General features: G+C 40.7%; 1 protein-coding gene across 5 annotated transcripts in view; it reads left to right on the top strand.

Moving 5' to 3' along the window:
- WDFY3 (WD repeat and FYVE domain containing 3) overlaps positions 1 to 18,026 on the top strand; it is a 154,170-nt gene that overhangs the window by 132,226 nt on the left and 3,918 nt on the right. For all 5 annotated transcript variants that reach the window (XM_041479802.1, XM_041479793.1, XM_041479773.1 and 2 more), the window contains 22 exons: positions 417 to 585; positions 762 to 925; positions 1,677 to 1,825; positions 2,092 to 2,212; positions 2,577 to 2,662; positions 2,938 to 3,018; positions 3,420 to 3,474; positions 3,827 to 3,946; positions 4,638 to 4,755; positions 5,880 to 5,986; positions 6,527 to 6,680; positions 8,264 to 8,355; positions 8,682 to 8,894; positions 10,603 to 10,750; positions 11,549 to 11,703; positions 11,991 to 12,149; positions 13,518 to 13,697; positions 14,724 to 14,906; positions 15,523 to 15,619; positions 16,626 to 16,955; positions 17,148 to 17,259; positions 17,592 to 17,789. In XM_041479802.1, coding sequence (XP_041335736.1) covers positions 417 to 585; positions 762 to 925; positions 1,677 to 1,825; positions 2,092 to 2,212; positions 2,577 to 2,662; positions 2,938 to 3,018; positions 3,420 to 3,474; positions 3,827 to 3,946; positions 4,638 to 4,755; positions 5,880 to 5,986; positions 6,527 to 6,680; positions 8,264 to 8,355; positions 8,682 to 8,894; positions 10,603 to 10,750; positions 11,549 to 11,703; positions 11,991 to 12,149; positions 13,518 to 13,697; positions 14,724 to 14,906; positions 15,523 to 15,619; positions 16,626 to 16,955; positions 17,148 to 17,259; positions 17,592 to 17,789 — 3,191 coding nt within the window. The remainder of the gene's footprint in view (positions 1 to 416; positions 586 to 761; positions 926 to 1,676; positions 1,826 to 2,091; positions 2,213 to 2,576; positions 2,663 to 2,937; positions 3,019 to 3,419; positions 3,475 to 3,826; positions 3,947 to 4,637; positions 4,756 to 5,879; positions 5,987 to 6,526; positions 6,681 to 8,263; positions 8,356 to 8,681; positions 8,895 to 10,602; positions 10,751 to 11,548; positions 11,704 to 11,990; positions 12,150 to 13,517; positions 13,698 to 14,723; positions 14,907 to 15,522; positions 15,620 to 16,625; positions 16,956 to 17,147; positions 17,260 to 17,591; positions 17,790 to 18,026) is intronic.

The following is an 18,026-nucleotide window of genomic DNA, read 5'->3' on the forward strand; positions in this document are numbered from 1 at the left end:
TTATTCAAATACTGCCTGACAAAGAAGTCAGCTAGCTAACAAATAAACTGCATATGTTGGTAGGGAGTAAAAAGATGATAAAATGGCCTTCTGAGCAATCAATGTTAAGCACAAGAATCCCAGCCTTTTATGACAGTTCATAACATACTGGCTACACCTACTCCTCATGTTCTAGTTTCATCTGCAGGCTTTTCTGCAACCCCATGTTTGCTTGAGTTGGCTCTATAGCTCCTTGCAAATTAGCCAACAGATCAGATCTCCTGAAGAGTCTCTGTTCCTGTCTGTATTGGTATATGAGCACGCACAAAACACTCAATGGACATGCACTGTGCTGCACACCCTGTTCCTGAAAGACCTTCACTGAGGGACTGAGTGAGGAGTTGACTGACCAAGCGATTTCTTCCCTTATTCCTAAGAAACCTGCTCGCTACCGGAGAGCCATCAGCTATGACAGCAAGGAGTACTACATGCGCCTGGCTTCCGGAAACCCCGCGGTCTTTCAGGACACCATAGAAGAGAACACAGTTGGTGAAACAGCTCAGCAGGAGCCAGAGCATGGGGAGGACACTATTGCAAGAGTCAAAGGTTAGATGGTATGGTTTGTCATCCTCTCATGCATTTGCATTAAGACAAGCGTAAGTCCTGCAGCACTCTTGTTTTTCTCTCTTAGCATTGGGTCAGTAATTTGAAAGATTGTAGGTTTTGTGAAGTTAATTTTTTATGTCTCTTTGTGACATTTATCTGTCTCTGTTCTTTTCCAGGCCTGGTGAAGCCTCCCCTGAAACGATCTCGCTCTGCTCCTGATGGAGGAGATGATGAGAGCCAGGACCAGTCACAGGATCAAATTATTGAGGGGAGTTCAATTGATGAAGACGAGAAGACTGACAATACAACTTTGCTTCGACTTCTTGAAGAAGGAGAGAAGGTACTGTTTCAAACACACTTAGAACTTAATGTATTGGAATTTCTTCATTATGTGCCCCAAACATGAATAAATATCATATATATATTCCTTGGTCTGTATATTTCATCAGCTTCTTCCTTAAAATGTGTACTTTGTGTGCCTGACCCTAAAAATGCTGTACTGGAAACATTTTCTTTTTTTTTTTCCCTTCTGCCTGCAAGGGAAAAATCACCTGTCCTGAAATGAAGGCTGTGAGCTATCCCATGCTTGGTTTATTGTCCTGCCAACTTAAAGATCAGGATAGAAAATAAACATTGAAAATATAGGCACTGAATTTGGCACGCTGTTCCTAATTAATTGTTGCCTTCATTAGAATGGGAAGCCTTGATAAGTAGTATTTTATCCCCAAGATCATTGGTGATTTACCATGCTGTATATTTGGTGTTTCAGGCTTTGTTCATCTGAAGTATACCATTAAATAGCATTGTGATAATGGTTGAGTAGGCTGCAGGTTCTAAAATATGTTCAGGCAGTGTCATGCAAGTGGATAAAACTGGTAAATAAATACATTTATATCATACCAATGAGACTTTATCCAACCTCCTCCCCAGTTACTAGTCACTGGCATTAGACCTGATTAAAGGGGAGAGAGACTGACAGGATTTTTGCTGTATGTGCAAGTGATACAGCAGTGTCTGGGACTTGTGTACCAGAGCAGTGGTCTGAGCCTGTGCTCCTGTTGCTTTCCCTAAGCATCTGCTTTTCCTCATAGATCCAGCACATGTACCGCTGTGCTCGGGTTCAGGGTCTTGACACCAGCGAGGGGCTGCTGCTTTTTGGAAAAGAGCACTTCTATGTCATCGATGGGTTTACCATGACAGCCACCAGGGAGATACGGGACATTGAGACGCTGCCTCCAAAGTGAGTACATTTATAGGGAGTTTCCTTGATCCTTAGAGGCTGAACAAGAAGTATTCAATGAGGTTTTTGAGGAGTCAGTTCTAAGATAATGTACAATGCAGGAAGACCTCAGGTACTGAGCAATTTGTAGTATGATATATTGTGAAAACATGCTATCAGCTGTTTCTGTAACTGGACTCTCCCATGAAATTAATTGGATAATTCTTTTCCAAGAAGAAAATTTCTTTTTAATCACTTCTCTCGTGCCTGTTTATGTTCCTTTACAGGATGCATGAGCCAATCATACCTAGGGGAGCAAGGCAAGGTCCAAGTCAGCTCAAAAGAACTTGCAGCATTTTTGCATATGAAGATATCAAGGAGGTGCATAAAAGGAGATACCTTTTGCAGGTAACTTGGACACCATATTTGGATAGGGGGAGGCATATTTGGAGTGTTTTGATGATGTAATTTTTAGAAATGAAAATCAATACATAACTGAAGAATATTTGGAAAGAAAAGCTATTGACTGTGTTGAAATTGAAGCATTTAGGTTGGGCATCCTTGTTGGAACTTACCCAGATCTAGTTTTTTTGAGCGTGTTAGTCAATGTCAGTGGTCCAAAAATAAAACATTTGGTTGCACTAAGCTTCCAAGTCTGCTTCACCGTAATTTAGTGCCGCATGTAGCATGACTAAACTGGTCTGTGCCTGCACTTCAGAGGTGACAAGAAAATCAGTTATTGTTGACATGGGTTTTTTCTCTTTGTTTTCAGCCAATTGCAATTGAAGTTTTCTCAGGAGATGGACGGAACTATCTTCTAGCTTTCCAGAAGGGGGTTAGAAACAAAGTTTATCAAAGGTAATGTTAAAATAAATTAGAGTATTTAACATGAATGTTTGCCAATACCTATGTGGAGGCTTTTTTGGTGCCTGCTAGCACCTTACTGCTGCAGGAAAGAGCCACTAGAAGGCACTTACATGCCTTCAGTGAGAAGAAGCTCCTGCAATTTTGTTGGAGGTGTTGTGGAGCTGCTCAAAACGAAGTGTGTAACTGTACTGAATGCATGCTGCTATTCAGGAGATGACATCCCGAGGGCAGAAGCACTAATCAGAATCTTTTAACTGCTGCTGCAGGTTTTTGGCTGTGGTGCCCTCTCTGACCGACAGCTCGGAGTCGGTGTCTGGACAAAGACCAAACACCAGCGTAGAGCAAGGGTAGGTGGTTCTGTTCCTCACAACCTCTGTGGCTCATCAGTTTCCAATAAATTATGTTTGCATTGCTATCATGATTATTTGGAGAATATCAGAATTAACGTTATCAGTATACTGATACATTCTGAAAGGTATTGGAGTGCTGAAGCCATCAGATTTATCCAAGTTGTTAAAAATATTTTACTCATCAGCCACCACTTGCACTGAATTGCATAATTAACATGCATAATTTTTACAGTGTGTGTTTAGAATTCTAAAAAAAGGTACTGCAAAAAGGAAAAGAGAGATGTTCTTCTAATGGTTGCAATTTACAATTTTTAATCTTGAAGTTTTGGGTTGTCTTGTGAAGATGTAACCCAGTTCTTACTGCAAAGTCAAGAAATTCACTTTCTTCTTCCCGCTAGGTCTGGCTTGCTTAGCACTTTAGTGGGAGAAAAATCTGTTACTCAAAGATGGGAAGTAAGTATGAAAGTGCTGGGGTATTTTTTGTATTAAATTCCAGATTTTGTAGTGATACATAAATAATTAATACACATAAGTTGCATCCTCTTAATTCTAACAGGTGGAACGTACTGTTGTAGAAAGTGTATCTCAGCATTTAATTTTTAGTATTTCATGTTATCATCATCAAATAGGAAGTGGTTCTACTGTTGAATTGCAGGGGGAGAGCTATAATAAAGGTAGAGTGAGCATTGCAATATTGAAGTAAGTTTTTATGTTTGGAGAGGGCTGCACATTGACAGTCTGGCAGGTTGACATTTGATTGTTGTAAAGTGAAAACTTTACTGTGCTGTTATCTGTCTTCCTTAAGAGAGGAGAAATCAGTAACTTCCAGTACCTGATGCACTTGAACACTCTGGCTGGCAGATCCTATAACGACCTCATGCAGTACCCTGTCTTCCCCTGGATCCTCGCAGACTATGACTCAGAGGTAAATAAAACATCTTGTTGGCCTTGATTGTAATCTTGTATAAGTTGAAGGTTTCTATTTTGTTTCTCCCACTTCTCAGCAGGGAGGGTATTAGAGAATCTTGGCTGGGCTGATTTTACAGATGTTGTTGGTCTGTGCACAGGTGAGGGCTGGGATCCAGAGAGAGACATTTGCCCCTTTACCTTGCAGCAGTTCCTGTAAAACTCTGCATTAGCTTTAAACTGTGTATCCTGAAGTATGCTAAGCCCACAGAGAAAGCATCCTTGTCCAGAAGACTGTGGTACGGGCTACTATGAAATCTGACCCCACGGTGAAAGAATATGCTTTTGAAAAAGGTGAAACATCCTATTAATGCTTCTGTGGACAGCATTTGCCACCAACTAGACCATTACATAAAATATTGTTAGGGGACTTGTTGAGTATTTGTGAAAAAATTAGGGGAAACTGGGGACAGGATAAAGGGAGCAGGGCAAAAGTTGTGCAGAGCCTAGATGTGATTTCAGAAAAGCATGCTGGCTGTCTTGGATCAGACTGAAGGACTGTTTTAAGCATATCCAACATTGCACTTCCTGTGTGTGTAGAAAGCAGGGATAACAGCCTTAGGAGGAAGGTGGTGTTAACTGTGGTAATCAGCAGTTTTCAAAGGATGTGGTTTGGTTTTATAAAATAATTGTCTGATTTATTTTTAAAGGAACTGGATCTTACAAATCCCAAAACATTCAGAAACCTGGCCAAGCCCATGGGAGCTCAGACAGAGGACAGGTTAGCCCAGTACAAGAAGCGATACAAGGATTGGGAAGATCCCAATGGTGAGTAATAATCCATCTGCAGAGAGAGCAGAGGAACATGCACCTGCGTCATAGGAGGGACTCATGGATTTTTTTATAATGTGGGTGAAGAGATTTGGATTTGGATGTGCAGAACTCTACCATGGTTTTTTTGATGACTGTCCAACCAAGTCTAAATTAGAATAAATGGACATTGGCTTTCTTTCTGTGTTGTTTGTTTAAAATCTAAATTACATCTTTGTTTATATGTAAAAACAAAAACAGAACAGTTGCACATTTAGATGACTTTTGTATTATATAAAGACTGGAATGGGCAGGCACATGAAGCACACAACCAGCTGTGTACACTAATACAGTTTGATTGCTGCTGCATGAAAATTAGTAGTACAAAGAATGCAAATGCTTCTAACTTTTACATATCTAATCTTAAAGTGTGTTTTTTTGGCTAAGGAAACAGCAGCTTCTTGGCTAAAAAAGCCTCAGAATGACATGCAATTAAGTTACCTAGTCATGATTTTAGAGCTTCCTTATATATTGAAAATAAAACTTCTGTGTTTGGCAAGACAAGTTTTCTTGTGTGCTTTCATTGAAGATAGAGGCCTGTTTAACTACTGCAGTGCTGTTCTGTGTCAAACAGAAGTAGGTGGCAAAGACATTTCATTTTTAGAAACAAATCACTGTTTTCTAAGTGTGCTTGTGCAGACATTTTGCCATGAAATTAAGAAAGTAAAAGCTGTACAAAATCTGTAGGCAACAGTTCTGATAAGTATTTCTGCCCAAGATTTTAAATCCATAGTAAAAAATAAGGCCAAAAATTAAAAAAGGATCTTTTTAAAAATGTGTCTTCAGCAGAAATCACTGTAGTTGCACTGCAACATTTCAATTAGTTAAAATAAAAAATGAGTAACCATTCAGTACTGCGTTGCAGAGCCCTATTGAATTAGGGCTACTTCACTGCAGCCCAAACTCAAGGGACAAAACATAAAGCTTTCAGACATCTGAGAATGAAAATCACAAATTCCAGTTCTGAATGTGTCCAAGGCCACAGAGTAATTAAAATGCAGTGTTAATTTTTTTTTCCATTAGTAATGATTCTGTCACCTAACTACCTTATTTCTCCTATGTATATGATTTTTAATCTGCAGGGGAAACCCCAGCTTATCACTATGGGACTCACTATTCCTCAGCCATGATCGTGGCTTCCTATCTTGTCCGGATGGAGCCTTTTACTCAGATTTTCTTACGGTTACAGGTAAAAATTACATCACCTCACTTCAAGTTTTTTGTCTGCTGTGTATTGCAAACATCAATAGGAAATAAGATCAGCCAGCTTTGTTTTCATCAAATATCATAGAAAAAACACCTTTTAGCAGAGTCCTTATTGTCTGGCAGGTTTTTGATATGTCTTTTAAAAAGATGTGATGGAATTCACCTTTTTTTTTTTCCCTTGTAGTTTGAACATTTTTCTAGATGTACGCAAAACAAAGTAGCAGCAAACAAAAACCAAAACGAGTTTTATTGTGAAAAATATTGTGCTGTTTCTCTGAAAGAGACTAGATATGAAATCAGACAGATTACTCTTTTCCTAAAGTTCTGTTTATCTGCATCTATATTTTCTGTTATCATGTACCTGAAAGTAATGCAGCTGATTGGACTGGCTGCATTAAAGAAAGAAATATGCTATGTACTAGTGTCTTCATTTGGCAGAGGATGTTCTGATTTACCTTCCTGGCAAAGCCTGCCATGCTGGGGGGTGCTGTGACACTGATGTGCTCCTCTCTCTGCCCGACAGGGCGGTCACTTCGACCTGGCTGACCGCATGTTCCACAGCGTGCGTGAGGCCTGGTACTCCGCCTCCAAGCACAACATGGCAGACGTGAAGGAGCTCATCCCAGAGTTCTTCTACCTCCCTGAGTTCCTGCTCAATTCCAACAATTTTGACCTAGGTAGGCAAAGACAGCTTGATAGCAGGGCTGTGGGTGGGAGAACAGAGCCACACAGACTTCAGGTATTTTCTCAAGCCGAGAGTGTTCATTGTAAGCAGTTTAATACAAAGTGTCTTCTGAGAATTGCAGAACTAGTCCCTGAAAAGACTTTTGTTTGGAGGGTGTATTTTTGTGTTCAATTTTGGGTTTTTTACCAGTTCAAAATGTACAGATAATCACATTTTACTTAGAGTTTCTCTGCTTTGCATTTTTCTCCATGTAACCTATTCCATTATAGTGTTCGCCATCTTTGTTGTTAATTTTTTTAAGCTTCTCAAAAATCTGTTTGACAAATCTTCATTTTTAGAACTTCATTTAAAAATATTCCTAAAGGTTTTTGAATTGTCACAGCGTTTGTGACAGTGATTATTCATCAGGAGTCGTGTAGGAGACCTGTTTGTTGGAGATGCATGTTACTTACTATATGTCGTTCTTAACACTGGTATTAAGCTCTTATATTCTGAGCTCTGTGCTGTGAATCTATTACCAATAATAACGATTAATCAAATCATAGGTTTTAATGGCCTGCAAGCCTTTATTCTAAATATTGTAACAGATTGGAAGCACAACCTTACAAAAAAAGAAATGCAAAACCCAAAGAACACTGCAAAACCTCTTCCATCTGTATTTTACACTAAAGAATATGGGTATTACTGAAAAAATGTTGAGCTCTTGTCCACCTATCTTTGTATCTGATAATTTTGGACTGTAACCACTGGAAATTCTTCACTGAGCATTTGGACCAACAGTAGAAAAGGCTCTTTTAGGAACAATTGCCAAACACTGAGGTACTTTTGATTGTGGTAATTTGTAGCAATCCTGCTTCCCATCCTGCCAGGTGAAAAGAAAGGAAGATTTGAAGTTTGTTGATGCAAGTAATGTTTCTGTTGGAGCATTGCACTTATTTTTTGTGTGCCCCTATAAAGTTGGAAATTTGGAGGTGTTCCTCTGAGTTAATGGGAAGTGTGGAATTGTCTCTTGACAACAAGTGACAGAACAAGAATATAACTGAGGAGTTTTACCAGATATATTTTTGTTGATCACAACATGCCACTATTTGATGTCCAGAGTGAGAAGGGGGCTGTCCAGGACAGAGTTGAATGTATTGTGCCCAGGCCATGGGCATATCAGGGGAATTGGCAGTATCCTTGGGCATGGAGCTTGTGGGGGATACCAGTTGGCTCTGTATGTTAGGAAATGAGTATTTGGCTGCACATCACAGGAGTATAGGCTATTCTCAGGAGTAAAATGACATTTCATTCTATGATAAAATGCTGTTTTTCTCTTCAGAAGCCTTAGTGAGGAGTGTTTGGATTCTTTCTCCTGAAAGCCATCTTACATGAACAACCAAGGCAGAATTTTTCATGTTTTATTGCCTGACATTTAAAACCACAATGGTATTTTAAAGAAAAGACTAAAATAGCTTCCTTTATACATACATGATATTATAATTTGATTCTTTTTTTTTTTTCACTTTTTTTCACCTTTGCTGTTGCAGTTCATTTTCAATGCTTCTGTCCAAATTTTTTCCTTCTTTTTATTAGGTTGTAAACAAAATGGCACTAAACTTGGTGATGTAATACTCCCTCCATGGGCAAAAGGAGATCCTCGTGAGTTTATCAGAGTCCATCGGGAGGTAATTTAAATTTTAATGGTGACAGTAGAATGTCTGTTGGGACTTTGCACTGCACATTAATCTAAGCTAAATTTGTGCAGTCACAGGCCAGTCTGTGAGCTCAGGGTTGGTGTCTGATTGTTGCCAAGGTCTGTAGAACCAGTGTTTCCTCTCCTTCCTTTTTGGCTACAGAGTACTTTGAGGCAAGACTTGCTTCAATTAAAAGCTTTGTCAAAATGTAACAAAAATATGTCAAGTCATGTTCTGCATTTCTCCTTGTGGCAAGTGTAGTAAACTCAACCAATGAGCAATTTGTCTCATTTTAATGCATGCCTTCTGAATTTCAGGCTCTGGAATGTGACTTTGTGAGTGCTCACCTGCATGAGTGGATTGACTTGATCTTTGGCTATAAACAGCAAGGTCCTGCTGCAGTAGAAGCTGTAAATGTCTTTCACCATCTCTTCTATGAGGGACAAGTGGACATATATAACATCAATGATCCTTTAAAAGAGACAGCTACCATAGGATTCATTAATAACTTTGGACAGATACCAAAGCAGGTATACCCTTTGTAGAATTCTTATTTTCCAGTTAACACTCAAATTGAAATGTGTTAATATAAAACAGGAAGATGAAACTTCTTGGGAGTGTTTATTCATAAATATTCTTCCAGTGATACAAAATCATTTATGTTTCCATCATAAATTACACAAAGATTGACTTTGGACTTTACTTGTGAGATGAGAAATGTCTTTTTTTCACCTTTACATCTTTAAAATAAAAGCATAATGAAGGCTCAACTCTAAAAATCAGCAAAAAAAAAAAAAAAAAGTAAGTATGTTCCTGCTACAAAGTCATAGGGGAGGAATGAAAGTGCAGCTTCAAAGTAATGCCTAGTGCTAAGGTATTTGAAGTTACCCTGTAATAATTTCTGTAATAACTTCTGCTTCTTTTTTTCCCCTACTCTCATGGCTGATTCACTCTTGTAGGACAGCCATAGTTAAGAAGCTGTAAAGACCAGTTTTTAGTGCAGCTTTAAAGTTTGTGTGCTCTTCAAGAGACTACATTAAATAATTCAATGTAATATGAGCTTTGGAGGTTCAGGTTTGGGGGGGCGGATCTCAGTGTTGGTTGTTTTGATTTGGGTTTTTTATTGGGCATTTCTTTGGAGTCTTTCCGCTATCCAGTGAAAATCTTAAATGTCTTTGGCAAATATTTCCAATCCTAGATCTGGTGGAAGCCACAGATGCCTTCAGCAATTGGCTGGAAACTCAAGCCATGTGTTGTAAACTCTAAACTCAACTCTCAGCACATAATGTTTCAGGATAAACAAGATATTTCCTGTGGCTACCCACTTAGAGCTGTCTGTCTCTCATTGCTTGGAAGGAAGGCTAAGAACTGCTCATCTGTCTTCTGCTGTGGTTTTTCTCCTTTCCCTTCCTTGCTCTCTCTCAATAATGTAATTATGTAGTGGCTGTATGGTTTTCTCCTCTTACGTAATACAAATCCCTCTGTGTGATGATAATCAGACGTGGCCCAGCTAAAGCCAGATGGACAGACAAGGACTGGGGCAGAGGGCAGGGCAATAGAAGAGCACTGCAGCTGAGTCCAGAGCTCTGCCTGCATCCTCAGATGCCTGTTAGGTACAAAGCTGTGATGAAATCTACCAGGAATTGCATGATGCTTTGCTGGAGGAAATAGACTGCAGTAAACTGGGGAAAGTCAAAACTTCTTTAAGGTCTTGTCGATGGTGAGTGCTCTTGGAGCACATTTTTATGTAACTGTAGAGTTTTGCTGTTTCCCTCTGTTATTTTCCATGGGGGATCCAGGGCAGGCTCTCTCAGTGACCTGGCTGCTGTGGATTTTTGCACTCCTTTCCTGCACAATGTAACATGCATCTTCTTTGTCCCATCTCTTCCACTAGTAATGTGCCTGGCAGTTTGGTTTTATATTTTATAAAGTTATGATGCAGAACATTGCAGAGCTGGTGGTGTGTTTGGAAGAGGGCTCTCACAGACTCTATGAGGGTACTGAGATGCCACGGCCTGAGGGAGCAGAGCAACTTTGCTCCTTGTTGGTTTTCATATTGTTTGTTGAAGGTTTTTGAACTGTTCACCATGAGTTATTAGTGAATACTGAGAGCAGTACAGCATTTGCTTACCTGCAGAATTTTTAGAAGACATATTGGATGCATTTATGATCTTTTTAAGCTAGTGCCCTGGTAAACCTGTAATTTTTGATGATCATTAGTTTCTTTATGAATTTCAGCTCTTCAAAAAACCCCACCCACCAAAGCGTGTTAGAAGCCGTCTGAATGGAGAGGCTGTGGGAACCTCTGTGCCCCCTAGCTCCACAGGTGACAAGATTTTTTTCCATCATTTGGACAACCTGCGGCCATCTCTTGCCCCAGTGAAAGGTAAGCTTTAAACTCACAGTAGTTGTTGCTGTTTCTTTGCCCAGGCATTCAGAGTTTCAGCAAGTTCATACTTTTCCATCTTTTTCTTCCTTCCAATATCCTTACTGCGCATAGTTTTGTGAGAGACAAATTCAAAATATCCTAATGCTGTACGATTATATTCTTAGCTACTTCAAAGGAACCTGGGAAACACTAGATACACCAGTTTAATATGACATTTTTTAAATAGAGGGATAAAATGGAGCCCAAGCACCTCTTTATAAATTTGAATTTAAAAAAACAACATTCAGAATACGTTGTTTCTGGGCCTGTGATAGCCTCTGTTTTTGTGATTTTCACAGCAAAAGGATTATTTATCACAGTGCTGAGAAATACTAAGGAATGTTGGCAGGAAAGTGTGGTGTTGGTAGCTGCACTGAGACAAAAGAAAGTGTTTTTTTATTTGGACAAAATCTGACACTGAACAAAACTTAATTGTCTGCAAGGCCGGTAAATGCTATACAGGGATTTCTGTAAAGCAGTCTGTGGCTCCCTGCTGTAAGGAGAGAAGGACATTCTATTAAATGGGGCATAGCAGGGCTTAGAGAGAAGACTCTAAGTCAGGAAATTAGAAAGCTCTAATCTATATTTGGCTCTGCATTTGTTAGGAATGGAAAGTTGCCATCACTGCAGCCGATGCAAAGAATGTATAAATAGCCAGTACAGAGACCTTGCTTTGGAAGAGCAGCAGGTACTTAAAGGGATCAGGTAGTATTTGTCTCTCCCAGCAATAAAATATAACCCCATCTTCTCTTTCAGAGCTCAAGGAGCCTGTGGGGCAGATCGTGTGTACTGATAAAGGCATTCTGGCAGTAGAGCAGAACAAGGTTCTCATCCCGCCCACGTGGAATAAAACGTTTGCTTGGGGCTATGCAGACCTCAGCTGCCGACTGGGTACCTATGAGTCAGACAAGGTTTGTAATCTGAAATTTGCGCCAGCAATCAGTACTCAGTAGTGAAAAAAACATAAGAATGGACATTTTTTTCACAAGTGAATGAAATAATCTTCTGCTGCATCAGATTTTTTTTTTTTGCTCCCTCTTGAGGGTCTTCACCAGGATGCTGGCAGAATAACATTAACTCATAATAGTTTTTTACCAGGTCTTAGTGACCTAATGAGTGCAAAGTGGCAGGCATGTTTTTATTTTTTATCCTACAAAGTACTAGTTCTGCAAGTAACTCTTTGTTTTCTGTATTTTAGGCTGTGATTGTTTATGAATGCTTGTCAGAATGGGGTCAGATCCTGTGTGCCATTTGCCCCAACCCCAAATTAGTTATCACTGGTGGAACAAGCACAGCAGTGTGTGTGTGGGAAATGGGTGTCTCCAAAGAAAAAGCTAAAGCCCTCACACTGAAACAGGTAAAATACAATAAAGCTGTAAAGGAATGTTATAAGATCAAAGTAATTGTGTAATGGGTGTTGCCCACCTTTGAAACTGTGAATCCAGCAGATCTCTGGAGAATGGAGTAGTTGTGATAGTAATCTGCATTGAAAATGGGCAAAATGCATCTTTAAAATTGCATTGTTTTTAAGAACAGTGGATCACCAGGAGCTTTCTGGAGACAAAGGGAATTTGATAGCGATGTTAACAAAATAAAGTGAGTTTTGTAAAATGAGCTGCTTTGTACAAATGTACAAATGATCATTTGTAGCAGATGTGTAATACCTCCATCTAAAAACTGTGTCAGGAAGGACATAAAAGGAGGCTGCCTTAAAGGTTAATTTTCCTCTTTTAAAAAAAAATTTAATTACTTTAATTATAGCACTTTTTAATCTAAAACAAGCACCCCTGCTTTAAAGTCAGCTGCAGCTAAGTGCAGAGTAAGTTTTGTGTGTTTACTAAAGAAAAAACAAACCTAACAAATGTAACCAAAAAAACCCAACCACAACTAAGTCAAGATATTCTAGCAGCTGTGTATCATTGTTATAGGTTGTGTTACTGTTTCATTAGCATCTCAATAGAAGGACTGTTTTTTAGAAGAAGTCTTTCCCTCAAATTTATGAAAAGAAATTTAGAGAATTTTTTAGTAACTTCCCTTGTGCAGTAATCAACTGTCCAAAGCTGCTTTTCTGAAGTGTTTTACTTTAAAACTGTACATGATAGAACACCGTATCTTAAATTTTGGGGCAGTATATTTGAATACATTTACTGTATTCAGCAACTTTCATTTTAACTGAGTTCATTTTAACTGAGTAAGGTGCAGTAATCTGACTGTATTTCAGACTCTTTTTCCAATAGTTAGATGAAGCCTAAATGTAAAAGTAGGGCCTAATATGAGTAGATATTCATACTTTTCTCCTCCTTCCAACTGACTTTGCTTTTTTTTGGCTGCAACTCTTTCTTGTCTCTTTTGTCTTCTCTTAGTCATCAGCAGTTACTGTAGGAGTCAGGATGTAATTTCAGGTGCAGCCTGGAACACTTTCTGACCTTATAAACAGACTGCTGATGCAGAATGGGGTTTTCTTCAGTGGAAGAATCTGTAACATTAGACCCTTGAAATTTTGTTTTGTCAGAGCTCTTTTTAAATGGGAAAAAATATTACTTTTACCATTTTCAGTTATGGAAATAGTTATCAACTGAAGACTTATAAGGTGGCTGCATCTTGTGATGGGATATTCTGGTTACGTTATCTGAATCTTTCTGGTAAGAGGATTTGATGTGGAATTTGATGTGGAATTTTTGTGCTCTTTGCTGATTCCCACTTTTGCTCCTGACTTGTTTTGCAGGCACTGCTGGGTCACACTGACACTGTCACATGCTTAACGGCATCACTAGCATATCACATAATTGTGAGTGGATCCCGAGATCGCACCTGCATCATCTGGGATCTGAATAAGCTCTCCTTCCTGACACAGCTCCGAGGGCACAGGGCTCCAATTTCAGCACTCTGTATAAATGAATTAACGGTGAGAGCCAAACTCCATCCACCAGGCTGCAGTGGGAACAGTAGCAAGAGCTGGAAATCATTAAACCAAAGGAAAAAAAACATTAGGCTCTCCTGTTAATTTGGCAGAACTTGTATAATTCATCTGAAAACTGATTAACAACTGGTTTAGGAATAATTTGTGTCATTTGTGTAGAGCCCTGCGTAGGTGCATTCCACGCTGAGTGGCTTGAGCTCAGAAGAGGTTATTTATTAACAGTGCCAGAAGCATTGTAATTAATGTGACATTCCAAGTGAGCTGCCAGATCTGCTACAGGAGCTAAGAAGAGCTTTTGATACATGACCTTGGTTGGCTTCTCTTGTCTTATGCTGAACTTAAAGGAAACTTGGGTGACAATGCAGTGCCAGTTGTAGTGGAAACAGACATATCCGGTGGTCCTGTGAGTTACAAGTCACCATTTTTCCAGCTCCCATGCATGGCCATCAAGGCTGGGTGGACCCTGTTGCAGCTGGAGCAGATGCAGTGGTTAAAATCAAGACAAGAGAGGGCTGTAATGCAAGCAGGGTGTTGCAAGTACAGTTTATTAGCTGTTGGTCTGGCTGTAGTGCTGCAGTGCTTTAGACTGCAGCTCCTGTTTTCCTCTGCGCTAGTTTGGACTGTTCCCAATGAGGAAGCAAATGAAATTTAAGGTGGTACATATTTGTGAAAAAGAGCAGTGTCAGCATGGGCAGTCTTTGGAAACTGAAAGTACTAAAAATAGGCTGTTGGATTGTTATGTTATGTATAGTGGAGGAATTGGTCAACTCATTCTGTGCTGTAAATAGAACAAATAGGTTGCTACTAAGTGTGGTTTTCTAGGTAGAATTAAAAAAAAAAAAAATCATATAATCCTAAAGGTTTCTTCAGCTGGCCAGATGCCCCTTGAATAGAACTTCCTGAAAAGTGCCAGCCTTGCAACTTGACATATAAATTAACTTGACTTATATTTTTGCTGAAGAATGCCTGCATCTTTGTATTGAAATCTGGAGGTGTTATTTTTCTTTGCAGGGAGACATTGTATCATGTGCTGGCACTTACATCCACGTGTGGAGCATTAATGGCAGCCCTACTGCAAGTGTAAACACCTTCACTGGCCGAAGCCAGCAAATTATGTGTTGTTTTGTGTCAGAGATGAATGAGTGGGACACCCAGAATGTCATCGTAACGGGGCACTCGGACGGAGTTGTCCGGGTAAGTACCAGGAATCACTGCCTGGAAAATAAAGCTTATGCCTTGGTGGTGGTAGTATTTGGAAAAGTCATACCTGTCCAGGACAATACAGTGTCCTGACCAGGACCAAAAGCAGTCCTGCTTTACTTGGGAATTTCACCTGAACAGCTCCTCCTTTTTTGATGTCCCCATTGGGATATGGTAACCAGCAATAGTCAGCAGAGCGTACATTTTCCTTCCTGCTCTGTTTTGGTCACTAGCTTTCATACCTGAAGACTACCGTTTTGATTCACCATTTTAATTTCACACACCTTGAGACAACTCATTTTGCTTGGCTAGAAAGAAAAGAGAAACTTAGTGTCATCTCAGATCGCTACAAGTCTAATCCAATTTTCAGTACTTTTGGATGCAGAGTCTGCTGGTTGGACAGCTGTGTAGAGTGGATTCAGGCACGAACACAGATGTCCTCTTACAGTTTCTAGTCCTCAAAAACAGAGCTTAGTATGGAGATGTGACCTGCCTTTCATGCTACCAGTGTGAATACACAGTTCTACTAAGCAATTTTAACTCTTCAAGTAGCTCAGGAAAAAGCCAAGAGTTCAGTAAGTGCCACTCTGCTTATGCCCTGTCCCTCCAGTTCTGGCGGATGGAGTTTTTACAAGTACCAGAAACACCAGCTCCAGAGCCTGTGGAGATGCTGGAAATGCAAGAGGACTGTCAGGACGCACAGATAGGTATGTCTCCTGACAAGTGTTTGGTATTTCCCTGTTGTATCAGATCTTTGCTATAGGTAGGTCAAGTCCTGTGGTTATACAGTGCAGAATGAGGTGATGGAGATTTTATCTCAAAAGGCAGTGGACATCCAGTGGGCACAATGAACAGAGTATCCGAGTTCTGTGTTCACTACCTTACTTAAGGTAGTTTCTTGTTGCTACAAGCAAGAAAAATGTTGCCCATCGTAGCTTTTTGTTCTGTGAAGGTGGAACTTCTCTCTGGGTTTGTTTTGGCTGTTGGCACGCTCAATGGATTGTCCAAAAGCTAGATATTTTTTAGTATGAAGTGGAATTATAGCACAACATCTGAGTTAAATCTACTGATGGAACAGCTTAAACAAGACAAGCAATGATATCCCTTTCTGCTCTTGGAAGCTTTTGCTCTATGCATTATGACTGTTTCTTTTAGCCATCTCGTCTTCCTCCTGCACTCTTCATATTGAAGATATGATCTGGATTAGGATCTGAATCTCGTGATACTCATAAGTTTTTATATAAATACAGTTATTTTCAGTGTCACTTGGAGTATAAATGTCTTTGTTAATTCCTCTTTTGTGTTAACAAGTCTTGTTATTAACAAGTCTGCATCATGTTTTTCAGTCAGAGTTTCTGCATAGCTGACTGTGCTTACTTGTGTAAGTTTTGCTGAAAGGATTTGCCAGCTTGAGTGTTTCTGGAGTTCTTACTCCTTCTGTCTATCATAGCCTTCATCAGAGGGACTGCTGTAGGAAATAGCTTCAGCGTGTCATTCTCTGGCAAAACAGAAAAAAGTGCAAAAGATAGGAATGGTGTGATTCATGGCAGGAGCTGAATCTCTGAAAAGGCTCTGAGATGCCTGCATGCAGTGTCCCTCTGTCAGCAGTTGGTGCCCGCTGGGTTGCAGGCAGCGCAGCAGCAGAATAAGGAAAAAGCTCAGGCCATAACCAGGTTCACTAACAGTGCCTTGTTGCCTGTTGTGCCAATCCAGGGCAGGAAGCCCATGAAGAGGACAGCAGTGACTCCGAGGCAGATGATGCTTGCATAGGCCAGGACACAAAAGTGCAGGAGAACCAGAGCCAGCCAAGCAGCACCAGCCACAGGCCTCGGTCATCGTCAGCCAGAGCAGCAGCAGCATGGTCAGCAGACAGTGGCTCCGATGACTCCAGGCGTTGGTCAGACCAGCTCAGCTTGGATGAGAAAGATGGATTTATCTTTGTGAATTATTCGGAGGGACAAGCAAAAATGCATCCCCATGCTCAGGTTAACCACCCCCACCCCAGCTATGCCGAAGCACGGCACTACAGCAAGCTCAAACCAGGTAAAAGAAACTGTGCACAGCCCTGTTTTATTCCTAAGTGAAATGTTATAGAAAAAGAGAAAAACTTTAGTCTTTGAGGGAGATTTTGCTCTTATTGCAAAGTTGCAGTTCCAAGTATGTTGGGGGAGGAGAGAACAAAAATGAGAAAAGCAAATTTGCTCATATCCCCTCCAACTTCCCACTCCTTTGTAGGATACAGATGGGAGCGTCAGCTGGTGTTCAGAAGCAAACTAACTATGCACACGGCATTTGATCGCAAGGACAACGCACACCCAGCAGAAATCACTGCGCTCGGCATCTCCAAGTGAGTAGCTCGCACATGACAACTTTAAACATTTTTGGCTGTTGTCAGCAGGAAGAGGTGCCATTGTTTATAACTCTATTCTGTGGTGCTTCTGTTTGGGGTAGCCTTCTTCAAGGACTGAGATAAAAGCACTAAAGAGAGGGAGACCTGTTCAGCTGCACTGTGTTACACAGTGTCACAGCCCCATTTCTCAGTTAGAGCAGGGCAGTCGGGGCATTAGTCACCACACCAGTGCTTGATCATTTTATGCTCTGACATGTAAAATCAGGCATCGATGCTTGTGCGTTACCGTGCCAGAGTTGTTGCAGGAATGCTTTTGCTTTTCCTTGCAGGGATCACAGCAGGATCCTGATCGGGGACGGCCGGGGCAGAGTGTTCAGCTGGTCAGTGAGCGATCAGCCGGGCCGGTCCGCGGCCGACCACTGGGTGAAGGACGAGGGTGGCGACAGCTGCTCGGGCTGCACTGTGCGCTTCTCACTCACCGAGAGGCGGCACCACTGCAGGAACTGTGGACAGCTGTTCTGCCAGAAGTAAGCAGCCAACAGCCTCCTTTGGGCTTTTTTCCATACAGGATTTTAGGTGGGGTAAAGCTGTGAAATACCACAGAACTGTTGTCAAACACTGAGGCTGCCTAAACTGTGTGCAGGACTGTGAGGATGCTGATTTAGGGGCCACTAGCAGGTAGCCTTAGACAAAACTCATGTCATAGAGGATGTTTGTGAGCTCTCCTTACCCACAAACTGAAGTGCAAGTCTCATCTCTCATCC

The sequence above is a fragment of the Pyrgilauda ruficollis genome, unplaced genomic scaffold, assembly GCF_017590135.1.
Source record: "Pyrgilauda ruficollis isolate IOZ18807 unplaced genomic scaffold, ASM1759013v1 scaffold114, whole genome shotgun sequence".
NCBI classification, from domain to species: Eukaryota; Metazoa; Chordata; class Aves; order Passeriformes; family Passeridae; genus Pyrgilauda; species Pyrgilauda ruficollis.